This window comes from Solanum lycopersicum, chromosome 8 (genome assembly GCF_036512215.1).
Source record: "Solanum lycopersicum chromosome 8, SLM_r2.1".
Lineage (NCBI taxonomy): Eukaryota > Viridiplantae > Streptophyta > Magnoliopsida > Solanales > Solanaceae > Solanum > Solanum lycopersicum.
The window spans coordinates 37,393,104-37,416,737 of NC_090807.1; the positions used below are offsets into that span (position 1 = coordinate 37,393,104).

At 36.3% G+C, this 23,634-nt stretch overlaps 1 protein-coding gene across 4 annotated transcripts in view; it reads right to left on the reverse strand.

Annotated features, from left to right (window-relative positions):
• Positions 1-427: 427 nt before the first annotated feature.
• The window catches only part of LOC101264235 (dnaJ homolog subfamily C GRV2), a 51,860-nt gene continuing 28,653 nt past the window's right edge, over positions 428-23,634 (reverse strand). For 2 of the 4 annotated variants that reach the window (XM_069287936.1, XM_069287935.1), the window contains 13 exons: positions 21,621-22,013; positions 21,060-21,542; positions 18,245-18,468; positions 17,812-18,156; positions 10,727-11,021; positions 9,730-10,167; positions 9,314-9,659; positions 8,898-9,235; positions 8,345-8,812; positions 8,075-8,199; positions 5,575-5,698; positions 3,913-3,981; positions 428-979 (listed from right to left, as the gene is read on the reverse strand). In XM_069287936.1, the coding sequence (XP_069144037.1) occupies positions 773-979; positions 3,913-3,981; positions 5,575-5,698; positions 8,075-8,199; positions 8,345-8,812; positions 8,898-9,235; positions 9,314-9,659; positions 9,730-10,167; positions 10,727-11,021; positions 17,812-18,156; positions 18,245-18,468; positions 21,060-21,542; positions 21,621-22,013 (3,855 nt within the window). In that variant the 3' untranslated portion in view covers positions 428-772. Of the gene's footprint in view, positions 980-3,912; positions 3,982-5,574; positions 5,699-8,074; positions 8,200-8,344; positions 8,813-8,897; positions 9,239-9,313; positions 9,660-9,729; positions 10,168-10,726; positions 11,022-17,811; positions 18,157-18,244; positions 18,469-21,059; positions 21,543-21,620; positions 22,014-23,634 lie in introns of all 4 variants that reach the window. The other 2 variants (XM_010326477.4, XM_004244803.5) reach the window with 1 other exon arrangement.

Sequence of the window (23,634 nt, forward strand, 5' to 3'; positions counted from 1 at the left end):
GAGATTTTATACTTTGAAAAAAAAATTGTGGTTGTCTCCACCTGATATACTATGAAAAAAGGGAATAGATTACTAGCGCACGAACTTTTAACATACTCCTATTCTTGGAGAATGTAAAAAAGACTCAAATTCAAGCATTGCATAATGTGTCTAGGTTTTTGGATTCCCAGGAATTTATCCTGCAATCCACGGTAGAGTTGTTAAACAAGGGTTTTGGATTTATCCAACTCCATTAGATGTTATTTTACAAAGCTAATCATTACAAAATAAAGTAAAACAATTATCTCACTAAAAATTAAAACTTCAATATAATGTTGGGGGAGCTATTTACAACCATGTCAACTCAGCGGAAGGCGTAAATTTCATGTTTAATTTGAAAAGCTCTGTGAATCAGCTCAGTTGTAAAACAATTGAGAGGCACAAAAACTCACCAAAATGAACTCTACTAGTACTATAAGAAATTTACAGGATGTTTTGCTAGTCTTATACATTGGAAAATCATGTACTGCTTTTAATTTGACCTCTTCCGTAATTCCATGACATCAAAATAAGAGCAAGCTAGAAGTGGTGGGGAAAACTGTATACAAGATGAAGACCAAAAGCCGGGGAGGGGGGGGGGGGGGGGATCACATGAAGAAACTCTTCTTTGAAAATAAAAAATTGTGTCCATGGAAGGACAATGCATGCCTTCCAAGTGCCAAAAAGAGGAACAGCATAATTTTTTGGCTGAAATACTTCAGCAAGACGTATATATCATGGCTAACTTTTCATCTTACGAAACTTGATCCTGCTTGCCACTTGATTCAGATGTCGTCACGACAGGAGGTTTAGCTAGACCAGTTTGCGCTGGAGGAGCTGTCAGTGCATATGTCAACCTGGATGACGAATTTTCAATCAAACCAGCAACTCCAGCAGCTGCAGATTGGGCATTTGACGGGAGAAATAAATCATGTCTCTGATCTTTATAAGCACTCCAAACCTGCGAGTTTAAGTTTGATCACAAACTTGGCTTCATTAGATCCATCTTACGACCTCACTTACAACAATCTCTTAACACTTCTTGTGATAGTAAGAGTTGGTCCTGACTACATGTAACTCGGGCAAAGTGCACAAACAGCCTTTTTTAACCCCACTCCTTAAATTTCAGCCGTTTTTAAAGTACTTTTAAAATGGTCAAGTGCTTTTGTAGTACATTATATGTTGAAAAAGCTATCTTCTTCCTCTCTTCTTCAGCCACCTGCTTCTAATAAATGTCCAAAACCAGGATAAATGACTTATATCTTCTACTGATTCAAATATTCATTATTATGCGAATTACCACCACACATATATTAGTTAGACATACCATAAATTATGACAAAATAGTATTTCAAATTCGAAATTTTCTATGCAGCCACGAACCCAGATGGGCTAGTTTGGATGAAGATGCAACTGTCTTTTGCAATCCAGAATGGGAAGAGGGTATTATGGAAACAATGGTTCTACATAGGAGAAGTGATGAGTTTTGCTAGAGAAAATGATCAATGGATATGAACGGATTTTCTCTGGTAGAATGCATATGTGTCTATGCTTTTGATAATTTCCCCAATTCTCCAATGGAATGAGTTGTTTGTGCTTATATATAGTGTGTCAAAGATTAACAAGGTAGAGTGTGTGTGTGTCGTTGTGAAGGACAGGTAGATGAAAAAAAGAGAAGTAACGATGGATTGTTGTTGTGAAGAGGGTAAAACGGTCTTCAATATTCATTATAAATAAAAAATGAGTATTCTTGCTCAAATACTAAATGGGCTAAACACTAAATAACAGGCCAAAAAAGGCTCCCCACACTATTTGCACATGCAACACAATCTCAGGCACAACAAGGAGAGGGCTAATGTAAGACCGTATAAATTCTAAGGTAGAAAGTATCGAAATGCAAACCAAAACCGGAGCATGGGAACACGCTAAGATTTTAAAGTCAAAAAGTAACTAAACAGACTAGGACGGGCATGGATGTACTTTGGAAAACGGACAAAAGCGCAAAACGGTTTAAGGCTTTAAAGTGCAGCAACAACTAGAAGTAATGCTTTAGAGTGCAAAAAAAGGCATACAGACTAGTACCATATCACATGGTCATGACAATAGGTGTAGGAGGTGTGTTGGAAGTGATTTAAAGGTGTAAAGTAAGCTCTAGCACAATGTTGGGTTTGAAGCTATGCCACAGACTAATATATCAAATAACCTCAAACCAGGTCCAACTTCAAACAAGTTTACGTCTCCAGAATATGTACTTTTATGTGGTGAATTACCTATCAAATCAAAGGTCTTCGAGTCTAGTTTCCAACGCTCCAAACTGTTTACCATTTGGACCTTCCTACAAGGAGTTATGATCATTCCAGGGGGGACGTAGCAAAATAGCCAACTACCGTGACCAACGGTTCCAATCGTGCAAAAATGCCCTGATTGTTCCCAGAGTCAATTGTTGTGACCGCGTCCAGTATGTTGGATTCAAGGCTCAAGGACAAGCCCTAACCATGGCCACAGGTTGGCTCCATGGTTGACCCCTAATATTTTTACGATTGCGAAGAGAGACAAAGGGCATATGTTTTGATCACGTCTTTGAAGGTTCTCTCCCCTCTCTATACCTCCAACTCCTTCCACGTTTAAGGTAGTTCTTCCCCATTACTTTGGTGTTGAAACCTATCATTTCAACACTAAAATTACACCTCCTACTCCCGGAACCCATAAAAAAAATTTAAATCTTCTCAAAAATTCAAGTGAAGGATTTGGCTAGGATTTCGTCCTTGAGGTAAGCTTACACCCCTAATCACAGATGCATGATATTGTGATTACTTTTTAAGTGTTGAGATTTATGTGATAGTGATTGGAAGCCAAAAATACTTGGATTGAAATTATGTGTTGAAAGTAGTACCTAAGCATGATTTTAGTGCCATTATCGGCTTATAGGAAAGTTGTTGGATGAAAGAAACACCATTGATTTTTCTCAAAAAAAAAAAAAGAGAGAAAGAAAAACCATTGATGAACAATGGGGAATGATGTACACTGCTTGAAATGCATAAACGACTCAAAAACAGTGTTGTCAAAGGCACACGTAAGCCCTGAAAAGAGGCTCAAAAAGTGTTGAGCTCTTCACCTAGCTTAATGTGCACTTTGGTGTCGCCATCAAGGTTCTAAGATATACTCTTCCTTGCCAATAAACCTCTTTTAAAGAGACGACAATAACAATTGATATTTCACTTTATTGTAATTATAAGACTCTGAGCCAAAGATTTATTAGGTATGCACAAGCATGTTCCAAACGATTCTAAATTAACCTTATACCAACAAGTCAATTTCTGCTCCTTTCCTCTAATTCTAGATAAATTTATTCATTCTTAACAATCACAGTGTTAAAAACAAAAAGTCTCACATTGGTGGTTAATGAGATGGGTGGACTCCTTATAAGGCCTGGACATTCCTCCTCCCTTTGAGTTAGCTTTTGGGGTATGAATTAGGCTTAAGACCCAATTTAACATGGTATCAGAAGCAGGGCCCATCTCACCCAATGTTGGGGCCCAAAAAAAAAAATTATCCACGCACTAGATGCTATGCACTCGTTCTGAGATGGATCAAAAATTACCCAAAATGCCCACGCACAAGATACTACGCACTGGACGTGAGGTGAGGTGTTAAAAACAAAGTCTCACATTGATGGTTAATGAGAAGGGTGACTCCTTATAAGGCTTGATAATCCTCCTCCCTTTGAGCTAGCTTTTGAAGTGTGAGTTAGGTCAAAGGCCTAATTTAACAGTAACATCAAGAACTAAAGAATTGAGTTCAGTACATCGGGGAAAGCCTCAGAATTTTGAAAAAGTTGTGAACAATAAAAAACTGGAATGGCAAGCACAAACTGTTTACGTGTTTGGAACTTACATCGGAAGCATTAAGTATCTCACGAACTTTAGTACAATGGGCCCCTTCTGCGGCAAAAGCATGCAAAACCTGGACAAGTATTTTTAATACTAGTTAATAATGGATATCAAGAAATATACAACTGGCAAAAACATGCAAAGAGTGGGGATGGTTAAACATGTCTTCACAGCAATAAAATTCTTCAGATACTCAACATTTCACTAGCAAGGGCACTATACACATAATATATTTCTCCAATAATGTGCAGTCACCAAGTCCATAGGCAATAGCGCAGTGTTATAGGAAGTTGCTGTTTAATCACTTAAAGTTACAACACGAGGCGACAGGATCTCACTTCAAGGGTACATTTACAGTTTTGACCAGCAACATTTACAGAGGGTGAACCTATACAATCTCTAAATGCTGCTGCACCACTTTTTCTTCAGCAACATATTTTTCTGCTAAAAGCTCCTCAAGCTGCTGCTGCTTTTTTCTCAACAAAAGAATCCTCAAGCTGTTGAGGTGTTCTTTTTATTCTTCCTTGTCATTTTTTTTTGTTTTTCTTCTTCTTCCTCGGTGTTTTAATCTTCTGTCGCTCTTATATTTTGAAAGACTGAATTTGAAATAGCTGCATTTTAATTCTTTCATGAAGTTGATTTCCAGTGGATTTTTTCAATTAAAATAGCAGAAAATTTTAATTCTTTCAGCTCGTCATCAAACGACTCTTGAATTTCCTTGTTAGCCCTACCCATAGCTTCATAAATGTAGCCAAGTGGTGGTTTTTGTTCCCCATCCACCAAACCAAATGTCATTGATCCAATTTGTTTGGATAGAATATTTACATGCCATAACAACACCTGGCAATGTCATTGATCCAATTTATTTGGATAATATTGGTGAGGCTAATGAATGGCTAATTGGAGTCCTGAAAATCATGAAGATGAAGAAGTAGTTGATGGCGATTCTAATTTCACTAGGGTTGATGTTGCGGAGGCAAGTGGAACTGGGGAGAGCTTTTCTGGTTTAAGAGGGAGTACATCATGTTCAAGCTCGCATAGGAGGAGAAAAGAAGTAGTTATGAGTTCATCCTTAGTTGATGAGAAAAAGAGGAAAATATAATGATGATGATGATAGAATTAGATATTTTGACAATCTTGTAGAAGTATAGGATGTTGATTTTATGGTTTAGTTTTGATTTTAATTGTCCTATTTAACACATTGTAGAGTCTAGTTTTTAGTTTATAAATTGAACATTTGTTATGCATTGTCTCTGGGTAAAAATTTTTAAAAAGCCGCACGTAATCTTTCTTTTCAATGAGCCCTAAAAAATTGCACTTCACTTTGAGGAAGAAGTGCTTTGCTTTCCCGCTTTAAGCAAACTGAGGCCTTGTCGCTTCACGCTCTCAGAAATGCTGCATTAGTGAAAGATTTAAGTCCTAAAAAAGGCTTTCTCAAATTCAAGAAGTTTATTTAGGAAAACCAACAAAGAAGTTCATTCCACAGTGATCGTATCATTAATTGACTTTTACAGACTCACAAAGCATGAACCAAAACGGACAGAATCATCAAGCACCGGTTATTGCCAGTTATGAGCTGACACAGGAAGTACTACCAGATACTTAAAACAAGATAAAGTAGACTACAGATCATGCAAATCAAGTAACAGTAATAAGACGCACTGACCTCAACTGCAAGCACCCTGCCAATGGATGCTTCAGACTCATTCCACTGCATCTGGGAGTGAAGTCCATTTCTTCCTCCAGCCCTCCAATCAAGAAGGCCCAGGAGTACTTCAACAAGTCCCACCCTATATAAAGAAAGCAATTCGAGTGTAGGTAAGGTAGTGAGGAAGAAGGTAGGGTACAAAGAATATCCTTTTCAGACTCAATAAATTCGTTAATTTTGTTGGAAATCCGTGATAAAAAGAAAACATAACACCCACACAATTTCTAAAAGATAAACAGAGGATACTTTTTAAGTGCCAAGCAAACCATAAAAGAATATAATAAGGGCAGTTTCAAAGATAAACTGAGAATACTTTTTAAGTGCCAAGCAAACCATAAAAATACCACCAAGGACAGTTCAGAGTTTGCTAATATTGCACCCAACAGTGTGACCACTTAGCCAATGGAGTGACTTGAAACCATGAGGTCTTAGGTTCAAATCATAGCAGAGGCAAATACATTAGGTGACTTTTAGAGCATAACTTGGGGGGTGCAGGTGACAAACATTGGGGATCAAGGAAGAACATTGAGGTAACATTTTCAGACCTTCTTTGATCCTTATAACATGTTCTGATCATGAAGCTTACACCAAAATAGGTTTCTGTCCTTGGGGATAGATTTGGGGATAATTCTCAATTGACCATCGATGTCCAATCAAAATAAAACTTTGATTATGGATTAGGAATCCTAGAGTCATGGACTTTGCAGGAACATAAAACATATCAAATTCTGAGTCCATTTGGATTGACTTAAAAAAAAAGTAGCTTGAAAGTCGAAAATAAAAAATTAAACTTAAATGACTTTTACATCAAAAAATTAAAAAGTAGGGGAGGCTTACTTTTGATTTTTAACTTATTTTACGTTATTCTTAACCTTGCCAAACACTTCTTCCTCAAAATATGGTATAAAAGATATATGGACCGTTTTAAAATAAATAGATGAGTCGACATTAAACAAGAAAGTCACTGAAAAATTGTCTAAAACATGTTCATGTGCCGGAATACTAGATTTGTGCCTGAAAGTGGTCAAAATCTGAGAAATAAAATTATATGGGTAGGGTTGAATGATGGCACGATCCCCTACAAAGAAAGAGAACTCTGGGTATGGTCAGAATGACAGCACGACCCTATTGCAAAATAGAAATCATATGTAGGATTGGAATGATGGCACGATCCTACCAAAAAACAGAAATTATAAGGGTAGGGTCGAAATGATGGCACAACCCTACACAAACAAGAAAGTAGTCACCGGAAAGAACAGTGTTACGCCAATTAGATATAAAAAAAAATTAGTCATCGGAGAGACGGAACGGTGCTAGACTAATCAGATATGCAAGTAATCACCGAAAAGATGGCACGTTGCTACACAAATAAAATATGAGAAAGTAGTTACCCGAATGATGTACAATGCTACACTGATCAAATATGATGAAGTAGTTCGAGAAAAAGCACAATACTATGCAAATTAAATATGAGAAAGTAGTCAACAGAAAGATGCACAATGCTACACAAATTCGATATGGGAAAATAATCACAAAGAAAGATACACGGTGACACAACTTCTACTAACACAATTGTCAGCCAGACGAGCGACATAAGTGGGTACTAGCAACCCACTGATAGTGGAAGCTCTTTGATTCTCTACCAACGTCGTAGAGGCTCTGATACCGTGTGAGAAATATTGAAAAAAATATATTATTGAATTGTGTATCTACATTACTACGTTGAGACTCTACATTACCATAATTATATTCTGGAAAGCAATTAGTGCAACTCCAAGATGTAGAAAACTAATTTCTAATAAGTACCAAATTAAGCAATTAGTGCAACTCCAAGATATAGAAGACTAATTCTTAATCTGTCAAGCCTAAATACAAAAACTAACTGTTCACTCCTCTAGCTTCTTTTGGCCAAACCTAACAATAGCATTGGTTCAAAGCTGCACCTTGTGGACTATGCATCACTTAGAGCATGTTTGGATGGGCTCACAAGCATAAGCTAGGAATCCTAACTTATGTTTTGGCTCATTTTTGTTATTTAGGCTTAAAACAAGTGCTTAAAAGCACTTTCTTATCTTACTCAAACAAAGTGCTTAAATGCTATTCCAGCTTAAAAGCACTTAAAATAAGTCAATCCAAACAGGCTCTAACTCCTTTGGGGATCTATTGTACCAAAAAAAAAATGAAACATATTATCAAGCACACTTCAATAAAATAGTACTTGATCAAGACTCGGTCATTTCCAACACCCTGCCTATAGCTTCCTATGAGAAAAACCTCCAACTTACTATCAGAACCAACTAGACTGTGAAAGAGAATTATTATTTTTTGATGGTGAGATTTGTGACAAGAAATTACCTCAGTTATATTCTGAAAAGCAATTAGCAACTCCAACATATAGAAAACTAATTTTTAATCTGTACAAAAACAAACTTGCTACATAATTAACTTATGTACTCACTTGAGTCCCTGCGCAACCAACGCATCCCTAGCCCGGTTTCCAGCAACGACTACACGTTTTAATGTTTCAAGAGCTAGAATACTTCCACCTTGCCATCCAATAGCTTTCATCAGAAGGGGAACAACCTGAAAAACGCACCAAAGGCACAAATGACCATTAAAGCAGGACCTTGCAGCAAAGTATTTTGTTTTTAAGTATTTTAAACAGCAGAGACCAAGAAACACAAATATCTCAACTTATTCTAAGTTATGCATTTGGTAAAGCACATACCTGGGGTGTCCCAACACTAGTAGCTGCCATAGCTTCAGCGCACGTTGTACTTCCTGCAAGTTGATGCAGAACACGCAAACAACTTAGACGCACACGCTCTTGTAGCGTTGGTGAAGGGGGCTGCTTTGAGCTACTATCAGCTTCATATTCTTCCTTGGAGTAGTCAACATTTTTCACTTCCCCGATGGCCATTGTTTCTCTTCTCCCTTCATATGCCACCGCAGACACAAGTTTTGGTACATATCCTAAAAATCCAACATGATCTGCAAGAGTAGGGTGCACACGTAATAATGACACCAGAGCAGCAGATAGAAGAAGAGGAAGTTCAGGGTCAACAGATTGGACATCATAATGTGTGGCAGCGATTGATGAAAGATACTGATCCAATAGACCTTCCAAAAACCGCTTCGGATTTCTAAGAGGAAACTTTGGATCTTTTAAGAATAATCTAACGTAGATTCCACCAACCTACATCACCATAAAAATTCACCATTTAAACAAAAAAAAATGGTTCTGGAAAATGGTGCCAAATAAGCAATTTATCAATCAATACCTGAGGCTCATCTCTCATTTCCTGTTGGCCAGTTGCTTGCTCAGGTACATCCCAATCAACAACACTGCCTTTCATCTGTTCACGGTACAGTTCTGATGCCATGGTCGCAATTTGAGCAGACAAAGAAGCAGCCATTGCTGGAGTCCACACGAGTTCTGGAGTCTCTGTCGTTTGTTCAAGAATGCTCACAACAGCTTCACCAGGACCATCCTTGATGACAGATACCAAGCCATCAGGAAGAAACCTAGCCAGAGTAATAGCAACTCTAGGTCCATGCATTGGTTGCCCAACAAGTTTTCCCAACAATGATGCAGCTGCTGCTCTTTGCTGCAGAGGAACTTCTGCAAAACATTATTCAATATTATTAGGCTGTCTAAGATAATGATCTAGAAGAGAATGCCGGTAAAAAAAGTTACCTCGCAAAGGCAGGAGAAGTTCGAGAATGTAGACCACTCCACCATGTTTAGCAGCTGCCCATGCAAGCTCTGGTGTGCTAGCTAAAGCATACAGAACATGGAGAGCTCCTTCGCGACAGCTAGGAGAGGAGTGAAGCATTTGCAATAGAAGAAGCAGACTGGATCCATCAGACACAATTGCATCCAAGCAAGGAGCGTGTGTTGTCAAGCGTGACAGGACACTTAAACACAGTTGAGGAACATTGGTTGTTGAAGCAACAGGAACAGCAAAGCATTCAAAAATTGGTAACAATTTTTCTTTCGCAGAAAAAACTGATGCCAAATCTGGGTTGCTTGTCAGGAGATTCTGAAAAAGAAATGCATATGTCAAACATCAGATCACCATACTAAACGGAACAAATGATTCCCATGTGTACCTGGAGTGCGGTTAGAGCAAAGCGAAATTTATTAACCAATTCATTTTCCTCTTTCTTCATCTGTTTCACATCTGAAGAAGTTGAATCATCATTAGATAACTGCTCTTCATTATGTGGTTCATTAATCGTATCATTTTGGAACTCTGATGTCCCAGTGATTGAAGGAGTATCTGTTCCCACTGCAGCATCACTCCGTACCAGACATGATATAAAATCAACAAGAGCTACACAAAAGACCTCAGGTTCACTAGTTTCATAATCTGGTTGGTCATTGTACACTCTCAAGTATACATTTCCAACAAAAAGTTCCTTAGCCAATGCTTCATATGTGAAGGAATGCAAATCTTTTAGGTCATATGAACCATCAGGACTCTGGCTATCACGCTGCTTGTCAACATACTTTAACAGTTCTGCGCGGGTTGAAGTGTTCCAAATTATCTGCACTCACAAGCAATGGCAAATTGAGATGGACTGAGAAAATCAGAATGAGCATTTTCAGACAAAAAATAAAATAGAGAGGGAAAAAGAAGAAAGAAAACAATCTATCAACAATAGAGTTTATGAGTGCAAATGGAAAAACCCCATTTCAAGTCCATCTAAAGGATGTCATTCATTAAATGGCCGTTTTTCACATGCCCAGAGATAGTTTCTCAAGAAAAGTCTTGTCAACCAAAAACAAGAAAAGGAGAAAAGCTCAAGAGCATTTAAGGATTAGAAAATACTCGTCGTCATATTAGGACTAACTTGCACGAGTTGCCTGTTAGTATAGAGTAATTGGGTACATTTTGTGGCAAACCATGTTTTTGTTACTCCCTGCAGGAGATAATGAAACTCCTACAGCACTAGACAAATGAGAAATAATAATAAAACGGAGGCAACCAGAAATTAAAAAAGGTTACCCTTAACCATTCTCTGGAAAGCTGTAAAAGAAAAAACTCAGTTTTGCATATGCAACAGAAAGATCCACCAAGTAAACTTAAAGATCTGCAGCAATCACCTCTGGGATCTCCAGGTTCAAATTTAGTTTGGATAACAAGTCTTTGAGAGATTTATCTTTCAGCATACTGGCAAGCTTTGGTGTCAGCAATGCGCTAAGCGCATCAGCTGCAACCTTATTATATGGTGTCTGATTCTCATCCGTACCCAAACCACTGAGTCTTGCCAAAGCCTGAGCTGACCGTACAGCATGCATATTCTTTGCAATTTGAACACTAACACCAACACCATGAGCTTCAGATTTGTCTGTGTCTTCTGCAGTAGAATCATATTGAAACAACAGTGGCAACAGGTACCTACAGCAGACAAGCACAAGACAATAAATGCCAATGACTTGTAAAAGAAAACTTTAAAGAGCTTAAAGTTTTAAAAATAAAGTATAAAGAATTCAACATCAAGAAACCAGGCATTAGATTTTACTGCATCCATCCTATGTGACATAGAGGTCAATTTTGAAACAGAAGGAGAGGAAGATAGAAGGGGAGGCTTTTGATAGATTGGAGGTGGAGTCGCCACCTCTTTTTCAATTCTGATCCCCACTTCATGCTTTTGACGATGATATTTTATTTCAACTTAGTTTTATTTCTATAAATACGATTCTCTGATCTATTAGGTAAGTAACTTAATAAATCAAAACAGTGTGATAGACCTTTAAATAAACTTCTTTAATTTTCATGTTTTATTTTCCAGACCCTTAATCCAATTTAAATTTATAAAAATAACAATACCTCGCCAGTTGACTAATCCACATAAAAATAGATTGGAGCAATATATTCTAGATAACTAGAAATGCAATGTGTACGAAATAGTTGTTATTTTGTGATACTCAAAATGATCATATAGCAAAGAATACCAAGTATTTTAAATTTCATAACTGGTTGCTTGGACAAGAGAAATTTGTGATATGGTGGAGAGTTGGTGGTCCTCTTTTATTGAAGAAGACAGTCTGGACTTCATCGTGTTAAAAAATGAAGATATTGAAACTGAAATTGAAAGAGTGGTCTAAAGAGGCTGCTGAGAATTATGAAATCACAAAAATACATGGACAGATTTGTGGAAGATAGAGAGTTACTTTTCTGATATATATATAAAAAAAAAAAAGGAAGATAGGAGTCGCTGAAGAAGAAATGTTAAGAAAAAGTTAGCACTCTAATGGAAATGGGGGACATGTCCAAAGCAGAGGAGATATCTTGAGGCAGATATCCAGAGTGTTAAGGCTGAAGCAAGGGGACAAAAACATCATTGCTTTCAGAAAATGGCCAATGCCCATAAAAGATAAATCACATTGACAAGGTAGTACTGGAAGAGACAACCTTGGAGATACCAGAGAGATAAAAAATGAAATTGTGATTTGTATGAGAAACTATACACGGAAATAGAAGTTTTGGAAACCATTACATAATATGAGTGATTCAACATAGATTTCTCACGAGAAAAATGCATGGCTATAAAGACCTTTCAAAGAGGAGAGGTACATAAATAAATAAAACCAATGTGCTGGTCATAAGCTCCAGGATCTGATGGATACCATATAGATTTTTTTCCAAAAGTGTTGGACTAGAGTGAAAGAAGACTTAATGAAGGTTATTGACCATTTCCACCAACAGGAAAAATTTGAAAAAAGCTTCAATGCCTACTTATATATTACTTGATTCCCAGAAGGCAGCTAGAGAGTTTAAAAACTTTAGATCCATTAATCTAATTGGAAGTTTTTACAAGATAATGGTCAAACAAACTACTTACAGAGAGACTTAAAGAAAATAATGTTAGGGGTTTTCCCTAACTTTCTTACAATATTTGAGTTTTACTAAAGTTAGAAGTACTACCATAAATGCTTTAACTTTTCCTGAAAAATATAGTTCTCTTTCATATTTAGTTATTCATTCCTTACCGGAAAAGTATGGAACCCTGTAAATTGAAGACCCTTCTTCTCATGCAATGAACACGATAGGATCTACAATGCAGTTTTTTAAAGACTTTTGCTTGTGGGGAGATTTTCTCAATACATTTTTATGCTTTTAATTAGTTTTAAAAACATGTAGGCCAATTGGTCATATCATTTAATAATAGACGTTTCTTTAATAAGCTTCGGCATGAGGCACTGTTTCTTTCAAACCCAACGGATAATGCCCAAGCTAGTTCCCATCTCTATGAGCTTACCATTAGTATCAAAATTGGAAATGAACAAGGGTGCTAACACGCAAGATACATGAATTGGGCACTCCCCTCTCAAAGAGAAGTTCCCCACCCTGTTTAATCTAGCAGTGGACATTAACCTCAGTGTCACACAAAGTAAAGAAGGCAACTTTTTGATGATCTTTAGAAGAAACTTAAATGATTGGAAAATGGGCAGAATTCTGATTTCTTTGTTCTTTCCTCAACTCTAGATTTAAACATTACATCAGTGAAGATAATTTAATTTGGACAGGGCAGAGAGATGGTTCCAATTCAGTGAAGTCATGCTACTGCATGTTAGTAAAAGAAGCCAACCAAGAAACTTATGGCTCATGGAAGAAGGTTTGGAGCTCTAAGGCACCAGCTTAAGCGATGTGCTTTACATGGCTAGTCATCAAAGAAGATTGTGACTCAAGACAACTTAAAATTTACACAAGAGAGGCATACAACTAGTCAATCAATGCTTTCTGTGTGGAGGAGAATATTTTCTTCATTGTCCTTTTACTTCTCAGATTTGGCATATGTTCTTCAATGTTTGAACCTTAAAAAGGTCAATGCCCAATATCAACTGCTAATCTGTTTTTATGCTGGTACAAAGAGGGCTTATCTAAGAAACTGAAGAAGGCTTGGAACTCCATCTGCATGCATTTAGAGGCAGAGGGAACAGAAGATGTTTTGAAGCAAAAACGACAGCAATATAATGAAACTAAATCTGAATGTATACTTTTGATTTTTTTTTGGTGTAAAGTGGAACGGATAGATGATGCCAAATCCCTATTGCAGTTCATCGAATCTATTAGAATAGAAATAGGTTTATATAATCCTATTGAAATAGGAATAGGTTTATACAATCCTATTAGAATCGGAATATGTTTATACAATCCAATTAGAATAGGAATAAGAATACTAAATAGTATCCTACTTGATAGAGGATTGTATTCTATGGTCTATAAATAGGGTCTCGTGTAATAATGTAGACATAACAACAATTCAATAATATTCTTTTCCTATATTTTTCACATGGTATCAGAGCAGGCCCTGTCTCACCCGATGTTGGGGATCCCAAAAAATCAAAATTGCGCACGCACCAGATGCTAAGCACTGGGGGTAAAGTGGTGTGTTAAAGAATGACAAAAGTCCCACATCGCTGGTTAATGAGATGGGTGGACTCCTTATAAGGCTTGGACAACCCTCCTCCCTTTGAGCTAGCTTTTTAGGGTGTGAGTTAGGCATAAGACCTAATTTCACATGGTATCAGAGCCTCTACGATCTTGGTAAGCAATCAAAGAGCTTCCGCTGTCGGCGGGCGGCTATTACTCAAATATGCCGCCCGTCCGACCAATAATTATGTTAGCAAAAGTTGGGTCACCGTGTATCTTTATAGTGACTATTTTCCCATATCTAATTTTTGTAGCACCTCCCCAACATTCAAGTGACTACTTTTTCATATTTAATTGGTGTAGCACCATGTCATCCTTGTGGTGATTTACATATCTTATTTGCGTAGCACCATGCATCTCCACGGACTACTTTTAAATTATATATGCGCAGTACCGTGCGTTTTTTTCCAAACTACTTTTTCATATCTGAATTGCATAGCACCGTGTGCCTTTTCGATGACTCCTCAAATTTGATTTGCATAGTTCCATTCGTCTTTCCGGTGACTTCTCAAATCTGATTTGCATAGGGTTGTGCCATCATTTCAATCCTACCTATATAATTTCTCTTTTTCATTAGGGTCGTGCTATCATTCCGAACCTACCCATATTATTTCTCCTTTTCAATAGGGTCGTTGCATCAATTCGAACAATCCTATTTAAGTTCTATATTCTAGTTGTGTCGTGGCATCATTCGGACCCTACCTATATAATTTTAATTCTTAGATTTTGACCACTTTTAGACATCAAACCTAATACTCCGGCATATGAGCATGTTCCAGCCAATTTTTCGGTCACTTGTTTAATATCAACTCATCTATTGATTCCAACATGATTCATATGCTTTATACTAGGTTTTGAGCACTTTGTTGCTCAGGGGGAGTTTAGTAGCCTTGTATGTCGGTTATGTGAGTCACTATATAGTTTGAAGCAGTCTTTGTAGGTTAAGTTTGGGAAGTTCAACACTGAAATTTTATCTCTGTGTTTACTGACATTATGCATCAAATCTAGCATTTCATAAGAAGACAAGAACATTGAGATTGACTATCAATTTTGTGAAGTCGACTGATCAACTTGCGAATATCTCACCAAACCTCTCATCGGTCCTCGTGTTAATTACATTTATAACAAGCTAGGTACATGATTTTATGCACTAGCCTGAGGGGGAGTGTTAGAATAGGAATAGGTTTATACAATCCTATTGAAATAGGAATAGGGTTATACAATCCTATTAGAATAGGAATAGGTTTATACAATCCTATTAGAAGAGGAATATGTTTATACAATCCAATTAGAATAGGAATAGGAATACTAAATAGTATCCTACTTGATAAAGGATTATATTCTATGGTCTATAAATAGGGTCTCGTGTAATAATGTAAACACAACAACAATTCAACAATATTCTTTTTCTATATTTCTCACAAAATCTTTTGTATAGCTTAGTCTTTTGGGATTCCGGTAGATTATTTTTCTTCTTCTCTTGTTTTGGATGTAATCACAGCACTTTCCTAGTGATAGTTTTGACATACATAACACTTGCCATTTCAAGAAAGAAAGAAGGTATCCTAAAGCAAAGAATTAATTGTATAAGGTATAACAAATTAATATTTAGGAAGCATACAAATTGTTTGAATAGGAACAGGTTTATAAAATTCTATTTTGATATCGAGGAATAGGTTTATACAATCCTATTAGAATAGGAATAGCCGAATAGGTTTATACAATCCTATTCGAATAGGAATAGAAATACTAAATAGTATCCTACTTGGTAAAGGATTATTTTACGGTCTTTAAGTAGGGTTTCAATGTAATAATGTAGACACAACAACAATTAAATAATATTATTTTTCTATATTTCTCACATGGTATCACAGCCTCTATGATCATTGTAGAAAATCAAAGAGTTCCCGTTGTCAGCAGGTGGCTATTGCTCATATATGTCGCCCGTCTGGTCAATGCTTATGTTAGCAAAAGTTGGGTCCCCGTGTATCTTTCATGTGACTATTTTCTTATATCTAATTTCTATAGCACCGTGCCATCATTCCGGTGACTATTTTTTCATATTTAATTTGTGTAGCCCCGTGCCACCGGAAGCCACCATTCCGTAACTACTTTTTCATATTTAATTTGTGTAGCACCATGTCATCATTTCGGTGACGACTTTTTCATATTTAATTTGAATAGCATTATGTCATCCTTCTGTTGACTACCTTTTATTTTTGCATATCTTATTTGTGTAGCACCGTGCATCTCTCCGGACTACTTTTTATATTTTATTTGCGTAGTACCATAGCTTTTATTTTCCAAACTACTTTCTCATATCTGAGTTGTATAGCACCGTGTGTCTTTTCGGTGAATCCTCAAATCTGATTTGCGTAGGGTTGTGCCATCATTCCAATCCTACCTATATAATACCTCTCTTTCATTAGGGTCATGCCATGATTCCGACCCTACCCATATTATTTCTCTTTTTCAATGCGGTGGTTCCATCAATTCGAACTATCCTATATAATTTCTATTCTCTAGTTGGGTCGTGACATCATTCCGACCCTACCTACATAATTATATTTCTTAGATTGTGACCACTTTTAGCCATCAAATCTAATACTCCGGCATATGAGCATGTTCCAGACAGTTTTTCGATGACTTGTTTATATCAACTCATCTATTGATTCCAACCTGATCCATATACTTTATACTAGGTTTTTGAGCACTTTGTTGCTCAGGGGAGTATAGTAGCCTTGTATGTCGATTATGTGATTCACTTTTTGGTCTAAAGTTGTCTTTGCTGGTTTGGTTTGGTAAGTTCAACATTGGAATTTTATCCCCGTGTTTCCTCACATAATGCATCAAATCCAATATTAAATGAGAAGACAAGCATATTGAGATAACTATAAATTTTGTGAAGTCGACAGATCAACTTGCAGATATCTCACCAAGCCCCTCATTGGTCCTCATGTTAATTACATTTGTAACAAGCTAGGTACATGAATTGTATGCACTAGCTTATTAGCTTGAGTGGGAGTGTTAGAATAGGAATAGGTTTATACAATCCTATTGGAATAGGAATAGGTTTATACAATCCTAGTAGAATAGGAATAGGTTTATATAATCCTATTCGAATAGGAATAGGAATACTAAATAGTATCCTACTAGGTAAAGGATTATTCTAGGGTCTATAAATAGGGTTTTAATGTAATAATGTAGACACAACAACAATTCAATAATATTCTTTTCCTATATTTCTCACACAAATAAAGCAAAGTATTATTTCAGAAAATGGACACATACTACGTGAAATGGATAGGATACGAGCAAAGCATGATTGAGAACCCATCATTAACTCACAAAGCTAAAGATAGAGCAGTAGCTAATAGTTTCCTGTTCTGTAAATGGAAAGTAACCATCACAGAAATCACTCCTTGTCAAAATATTCTGTTAAGTTGAGTACGTACGACATTTATAAATATGTGGTTCCTAAAAAAAGCTTTCGAAGACCTTTTTGATATCAACAGAAAATAACTTATAAGCAAAGGTAAAACAGAAAGCAGATCCAGGTGCATCACCTGTTTAGCTCATCCTGAAAGTACAAACAAAAAGCTACAATAGAGGTAGAATTAGGCAAAAAGTAATGGCTATAAGAAACATCTTTGACTCTTTTCAGAGAGTATCATGATCCATCTGTTCTAAGCAGTGGTTCCAGTAATCTATGCAGTTCATCTGAGAAAGGTGATATAACAAATTCACGTACCACAAAACACCAGCCTTAAGTAAGTTATCCTGAAATTCAGAGGACACAGAAACATGAGCAATCGTCTGGAGGGAAGCATCAACAGCAGCTGGTACAAGCTCAAGTTCAGTACAATGTACAATATCATCAACTAAGCCAGAAAATTCAAGCATGTCAGCTCTGGCACTCTCAAACTGACTCAACACTGAAAAGGTTCTCATCACATTTGTGACAATGACAGTAGATGGTTCACTTGCAGGAGTAGTTGGTTGAACTACACACATACAACGGGAAAGAAGATTTGCAAGAAGTTGTATTCCTCCATCCCTTACAAGTTCTTCACCATTTAGTGAAGACGATGCACACCTGACACATTAAAAAGGATGAAAATGTTTCATATAGCTGAAAGGTGTGGTATAGGAAATAAAAATTCAATTATATTCAGCGAACAGACGTTAGCCATATTAATTCAGATGCAGCAACAAGAAGAGATGCTCGATCAGAAGAAAGGAAATTGTTGTCGTCTTTATCCACGGTGATTGCATTTAATAACATTGGATAACCAGCATATTTAAATGGCTCCAATACATCTCCATGTCGTCTGTACAAAATACATTGTCCCTTCAATAAAAGCAATAATCTCCAAACCTGTGGACCTTGCAGTCCTTGCATTGTAGCCTGACCAAAGTGTTTAAGAGAGAAGAAAGAAAGAAGATAAGCAAATATGCATGTGGATTTAAGGGACATGATAGGAACAACAATATTTTAAAAACTAGAAGCAAGAAACAACCAAATCATGAAGGCAGTAAACTCATCAACAAGTTATATTTTACTCCCTCCAAACTTAGAATATCTGCACATACCTTCTTTGGGTTTCCTCAAGAGTGTTCCACCTTTTTAAAAAAATGGTAAACTTACGGGTGATCCACCTTTCTTTACAGGAAAAAATAAATTATGCCGCAGTTCTTCTCGCCCTCAAAATTTACAGAGAGAGAATTCAAATATCAAGCTCCTGTATATGGATTATCTATTTGAATTCTGGACTCATTCCACATACTACGTCGCAAGGAAATCATGATAAAGCTAAGAGGTGGAACAAACATTCATAGAGTATCACTTAAAAGTAGAATTGTCACTTAAAAGACTTGGTCAGACACTTGGTAAGGAGGTGAGATGATTTATTGATCACTATGTTAGGGATGTATGATAAAAGGTATGACTAGTGAAGAAGGATTATATGAAGGGACTTTTAATCAGGGTTTCATGCATAAGATATGTGCATAGATTCGTGCTCAAATTTCACCTGACAGAATATCCTCAGCGTAGATATATATGATCTCCATCTCATTAAATATAGGTATACTTTTACAAAATCAAGGCTGGTGATTAGAAGTCTACTGCAACATATGAAACTAGTCATAAAACACCTTTAGATCAGGCCATCCCTACATATCAATCAATATATTATTATTCACCGTATAACAAAACCTGTGTTTAAAAAAATATGTATGGGGTATATCTCAACCTTAAAAGTTAGCTCATGAGGTGAGAAATGTCCAAGAACATACAAGGAGGCAACAACTTATTTGCACAACCAATGTAGGAAAATCTACATTGTTATATGTAGAACAACAGAAACTATCTCAGAAGATGTCTGATTAAACGTCTTGTACTGAACAAACAAAATATGACTAAGTAAAGAAACAATTCAACCATTCACTATTTGGATTCCATTTTCCATAAAATGAGAAACCTTTGAAGATCATTTTTTGCAGGTTGCAGCGAAACTTCTCAAGTCCTTATCACATGTTATTGGGTTGAAAAGAATTCCAACAACAAATTTCAAGAAATGAAAGAATAATCTCAAAATTGTGTGAGAGAATCAACACAAGTAATGAAGAGAACAAACTAAAAAAAAATATTATGAAAGCTATCAGAAAACTTGCAAGGATATGGCAAGAACAATTTGGGTTGCTACAAAATTCTGGAAATCAACCAATGTGATCTTGATATGAGCCGACCCTTAATATACCAGAGATAATTTGATATTTTTTTCGAAAACGAGTTAACTTAGTGTGTGGAAGCTCTTACGAGAGTTTGCCACACGAAGTTCTGATCCTTGTAATGGTATTAATTTAGGCACAATGCTCACGGAAGCTTAGGAAACCTCAGACGTTACACTGTCAAAATATTTCTCAGGGACAGTGCTTTTTCTTACATAGAAAAAGCCCCAGTGATTATACTCACGAAAGCAAGGTGGGGACAAAGCCTGCAGGTCCTAAAATTGGAACCTGACTTTAAAACCATGCAAAGAAAATGGATCTTTGGATCTAACTCAACCCCAAAAATTAGCTAATCATGTGAGGATTGACAAAGATCATATAAGAAAAAATGGTGGAGCTCCGAGATGTAAATTTGGGATCCCAGCCTATAGTGTTGAAGATTAGTACACAAAACTGTTACCTTTGTCAAAAAAAAAATGGAGATTGGTTCCTGCTTGTATATGGTGGACAGGTTGGAAAGAAAGAAATTTAAGAATCTTTGAAGGAAGAATAGCTCTTCAAGAAATTTAATATGAAGTGCTTTCTTCTTTTATATTTTTGGTTTACAGATCATTTTGTATAAGTGGCAGCATCTTTAGTACATCTGATAGGTGCTCCATAACTGTTAGAATTTCAAAGTTGGATCTGTGGTCCTATACCCCCGTATTATGGTTTTGGCACTATCCTAGTGCTTTTTTCTGTGATATTCAAGTTACCGTTCTCAAAAAACAGTTCATAAAATAGGTTAATCACAATTAAGCAGTGTGTTTTACCAGATTTACGCACCGTCTAAAGGAAGTCCCTTCTGTGGAAGGCAAATCCACTTAAGTGATCAAAACACAGTTATAATATTACATAAGATATTTAAGGCCCTTATCACCTCTAAAATTCACATAACCAGCAATCTTCGGGGACAAGGGTAGTAAAGGTTTCATAGTTTCTACCAATTGTATGTATGTTCACGGTTAAGATTTCAAGATTAAACATGCTGTCAAAATATTAGAAGGCAAAACTCACGAAGCTTCAATTCCTAGCCCTAGCTTACAAGTGACAAACCATATTCACAATCGCATTAACACACTGAACCTATATAAAATGTGTTATATAGGGAAATAAGAAGTAACACACAGCTTTCACTCTCCTGATTTCAAAATTTGAGGTTTCAGAACGAAATTTGGTTAAATAGAAAATATTAGTCTAAACACTAAACTAGGAGCATACAACTACCTGCAGCCGTTCGTAAGCTTTCTGCACTGCCAGAAATTTTTCCCTACCCTCGGGATTTTTGTCTGGATGATACTTCATTGCAAGTTTTCGATATTGTCGCTTGAGCTTTTCTTCGTCAATGTTCTCAATCTGTTTAGAGATATTAACTGTCTCCTCTGATTGTCTTTTGGGAGTATCATCTCTTGACACCTCATCCAAAGAAATCTCCAATATTTTGCAAGCCTCTTCTTCAGAAAGATCCATGGGTCTCCGAGTTAACTCTTCTCGCCACATAACCAGCAGCGATTGCAAGAATTCAATGTGTTCAACAATTGGCCAATTAGGAAAGCGAACTTCATCACATAAATTACGAAGGTAATAACGGTGGCACCACATCTCATCCCTCAGCTCTGGATACGTCACAGGTGGCATAGGAGCATATTCATACAAAGAATGGCAATGTTGTGACAACTTCTGGGTAAAATCACCAAGATGCTGAAGGACCTGCAGAGACAGAGGTAAAGTTTATCAGCAACTCACTATCTTGGAAAGGTACAGCAAAATCATGTTGATCGGAACAACCTGACGGATAAGATTCTCAGCTCTCATCTTGTGTGTCCAGATAATCTCAGGAGTGTCAGAATCAGAGACCATAGCAGCTGCAAATGCAGCAGAACTGCTACGTTCCAGAACATAGAGCAAGGACTCAGGTAAAAGCCCACCCAAAACACTACGTTTTGCCAAAGGCAAAGAAGAGGAGACGGCGGCATCTTCCCCTCCATGAAATGCTTGATGAACATGTGTCACTGAGAACAGCTGAGCAATTGAGAGGAGATTGGATCCAGGATAAGCTAGAGCAAAGTAAAAGGCTCCAGTGCTATATAATTTTATCATTGCCTTGGGATTCCTAGTAACTATGGCCTTCAACAAAGCAGCAGCACCTTCTACAACACTTGGTTCTCCAGAGAGCATAGCCTATAAATCACAGTTATAAAAGAAAAATCAAATGAGAGGAAGTTAGAAAACATCCCCATGTCACTCATTAAAAATGTGATCTGAACTTGAGAAAACTATCAGAAGTGAATACGAGATAAGAGAAATTCCATCTGGTACAAGCATAAGTGAAGCTTAAAGCCCCTATTTGCATTATTAAAAAAATTACATTGAATAGTAATTCAGATACTAAATACTTTCAGTTAGTTAATCATGTTGACTTCCCTAACTTATGCCTTATTTTGGTGTTTATATTAATAAAATATTAGCATTTTTTTATTTAAACAAAACAAAATTATTATGTGATAAAAAATTAATATATTAAATTTGATAAAACATTTAAATTATTTTTGTGCATATATATATATATATATATATATATAAAAGGCCTCTTATTATAATTTGGCATTAAGCTACTAATATTATTGAGACGAACATGGCACAAATAAGGATACACTGAAGTATCTAAGCTTTTCTTGAGTAAGCAAGTCAGCAATCTCCCGTCTAACTCAAGAATAAACTTGAATATAGTCAAAGTGTCAATAACATTGATAAATTCTCATTTAGGTTACTCACCAATTTTTATATATTCTTTATATATACGGTCAAAAATGTGTAAGAAAAAAGTAAAGCAAAAACAAGGCATCAATTTTTATTCCTTTGCATGGTTATTGAGGAGCATAATCTAGAAGAAAAGAACATCAAAAAACATAGGAAAAGGCTGGAAAAAATAGAAGTAGTGATCTGTATATGAAGCAAAAAATATCCATTTTGACTAATGCAATTTAATAAAACTAAACTTGCCTTTTGTTATAATTCTCTTAAACCTTAGTTTGGTCCTTACTGAATTCCATCTTCATCTGAACTTATTATCTTTGGTATTATCCCCATCTTTCCATAATCACATAAGAAAATTTTTGAAACTTTTTTATATTTATCCTCTTTTTAATAGGATTCTTAACTAATTTATATTTTTTTGGAGAGCAATTAAGGAATAATCAAAAGGGTAATAGTGAAAGTAAGGTGTACCATATCCTAACATACGATCAACCATCATGCACCAAGAAAATAAAGTAATTGAAAGGCGAAGAGGTTTCACCATAGTCAAGTAACAACAAAAACTTTATGCGTGTAATCTTATTCAATATAACTAGCACAAACTTTGTTTTATCGAACAAGCACCATGAGACTACTAATTTTATAAATAAAACCTAAAATTACAAGCAACATTTTCAGAGTTGTCGTACAGTAATACCAACGATATTTTTAATATAAAATTAATAAACAGAGTAACTTCTAAAAAGTTTTGAAATCTTACCCATTCAAGAGAAAAAATTCAAAAACTCCTTTGACAGAGAGGGGGCACACTCTTGGAGAGAGAGGAAGAAAGAGCAGGTGTCCATGAGAGAAGAAAAAATTGTTTGAGCTTTACAAAGAAATAAAATAAGCGCTTTGAAAAGAGTCTGGATAGAAATACGACTCATATATCTGACTGAATCAGATGCTTTCAGACCCATTAAGAGATTTTTTAGGAAAAAAATGCACTGAATGGTCTAATGTCTGGACCATTCAGATTCAGACCTCCATTAAGTGCAAACAAATG